Below are 2,191 nucleotides of genomic sequence, written 5' to 3'. Positions count from 1 at the left end.
GACTCTTTCCATTGACCAGGACCAAGTGCCTTAAGTGCCATTGGATAGGTGGGATGCTGCACACAGTTGCAAGTTATTTTCAATCAGCTCATTAGCAGGAAGTGTCATTTGACTGATTCACGAATTCGTTCGAGTAGTATATTCTTTATTTGCAGCGCGCTGGATGCACGGGGGATCTCTCCACCTATCGTGCATGCCCACAACAAAAGTTACATCTCATTTATACAATTGAGTAATGAATATTCTAATAACGCCTATACATATTCATTATCTAACCACGCCTATCCTCGCTCCTCATGCTAATTAGTTGCTAATTAGTTGCATCTGCGCAGATCTTCCAAATAATTCTGGGCCAGGGTCGTTCCGGTGAAGGCTGATAGTCTTCCTCGTCCCCTTTCACCTAGTTGGCGCCAGGTTTCACTGATCTTTGAATATATTGCTGACAGCTTGAAGGTCCTTTACGCTTATCAGACCGTCTCATTATCCACCTTACAACAAACTGTTTTTATAGTTCCTGTGTCTTCTATCTTCAGAAGGTCAGGGTTCTTTATCTTTAGAGGGTCAGGACTAATTGGTATGCACAAACATCTGCTCTTTATCAAACACATGACAGAATATAAATGTAACACAAATTATCTACATATACATGACAGAGTAATGATTTACGTAAACACCTGGTTCACAATAATTGTCTAATTATTTGTCTAAATATATTTCTCTTGTCCTCCATCAGTCCCCCCTTTTTCTGTATCATGAGTAAATTCTTTTACTACATCTTATATGATTTCATTAATTGCTTTCTTATAAACCATGAGAGAACATTGAAGCATACAACTAATGATTATTCCTAGAATGATTATTAAAATTATGGTTATAAAAAGGTTCTTCAACCAAGCAAGATTTGGTAACCACAATGTTAATTTATTCCAGACTTCTTCAAAACTCCAGGAGGTGTCATCCTGTGTAACCTGATGCAGTATTTTAGTCTGATCCCAAATTACCTGCAAGTCTGTGGAAACCCGACCACTCTGGTCAACATATGTACAACAACTAGTATTGATCATTATACAAACTCCTCCTTGAGCAGCTAGGAGGATATCCAAAGCCATTCTGTTTTGTAATACTACTTTGGACAGACTCTTAAGCTCTTCTTGTTGCGCTTGGATTGCGTCCATAGTGGCATTTTCCAATTTTTCTACAACAGCCGAAATATTTACTAGTGCTTTCTCAATTTCACTCACTCCTAACCATGGCAAAAACCATCTTACAAAACCATGAAAAGCGGTAGGTTTCTCAATTAAAGGATTGTTTCGTTTAAGTCGTCTTAATGGGCTTCTCAAAAATCCCTTATCTAATCGAGTATGTATTGTCATATTGGGAATAACTACTCCTAAGGTGCAAGTTCCTTTCCAATTTTCAGGTAACGTTTTTCTAGCAGTATCATTACATATCCAATACCATCCTTTTCCTTCAGGGACAGGCCATTTGGTAGAATTGTTCACCTCACTATTGACACCTATATTTATTGTCTTATTACATGCTGTCTGATTTCCTACATATACCGTATCACTACAATATAATTTTCCCATACCAGTAGGTGGATTACATCGTTGAACACAAGTGTAGTAAGAATCCTAAGGGGCCGGAGTTGTTATACTTATTTGTTTCGCATCTATCCCCGAATCCCAAGAGGTATTTATCCATAATTTTGTCCAAGACACGTTAGAAGGAATTGGAATTCCGATTAATGATATTCCTTTTTTCCCATGTTCGGGGATATGAGTACATACCCAACAATCGCTTCGATTAACTAATTCAGTCACTTGTTGTACCAAAGATAGGTGAGTATTTTCTTTCCAACCGCTCTGTATTTGATCAATTTGTACAATTACCGAAATAACCGCAATGAAGTTGGTCCAGTTGATTCGGCTTTCCATAGGGAGTGAGAAGGGGCCTTCTTTACTTGAGAGTAGTGTATCCAAGATTTCTTTTCTCGCACCTTAATAGCTGTATTAGTAGTCAGTAATACTTGGAAGGGTCCTTTCCATTTTTGCTCTAAAGGATCACCTGAAATAGTTTTGATTAAAACATAATCTCCTGGTTCAAAACTATGTAGAGGTCCATCTAATCCACGAGCTCGAGTTCCCAATACTTGTTTAGAAATTTTTCTCATCTGTTGATGTAATTCTCT

At 37.9% G+C, this 2,191-nt stretch overlaps 1 protein-coding gene across 1 annotated transcript; it reads right to left on the bottom strand.

Moving 5' to 3' along the window:
• Positions 1–361: 361 nt before the first annotated feature.
• Positions 362–1,761, bottom strand: LOC143171926 (syncytin-2-like). The gene has a single exon (XM_076361111.1). It carries the CDS (start codon positions 1,587–1,589, stop codon positions 777–779), a length of 813 nt encoding a protein of 270 aa, XP_076217226.1. The 5' UTR covers positions 1,590–1,761; the 3' UTR covers positions 362–776.
• Positions 1,762–2,191: the final 430 nt, after the last annotated feature.

This window comes from Aptenodytes patagonicus, chromosome W (assembly GCF_965638725.1).
Source record: "Aptenodytes patagonicus chromosome W, bAptPat1.pri.cur, whole genome shotgun sequence".
Taxonomy (NCBI): Eukaryota; Metazoa; Chordata; class Aves; order Sphenisciformes; family Spheniscidae; genus Aptenodytes; species Aptenodytes patagonicus.
The sequence above is the reverse complement of the archived record's forward strand: the minus strand, read 5'-3'. Positions and strand labels throughout refer to the sequence as shown.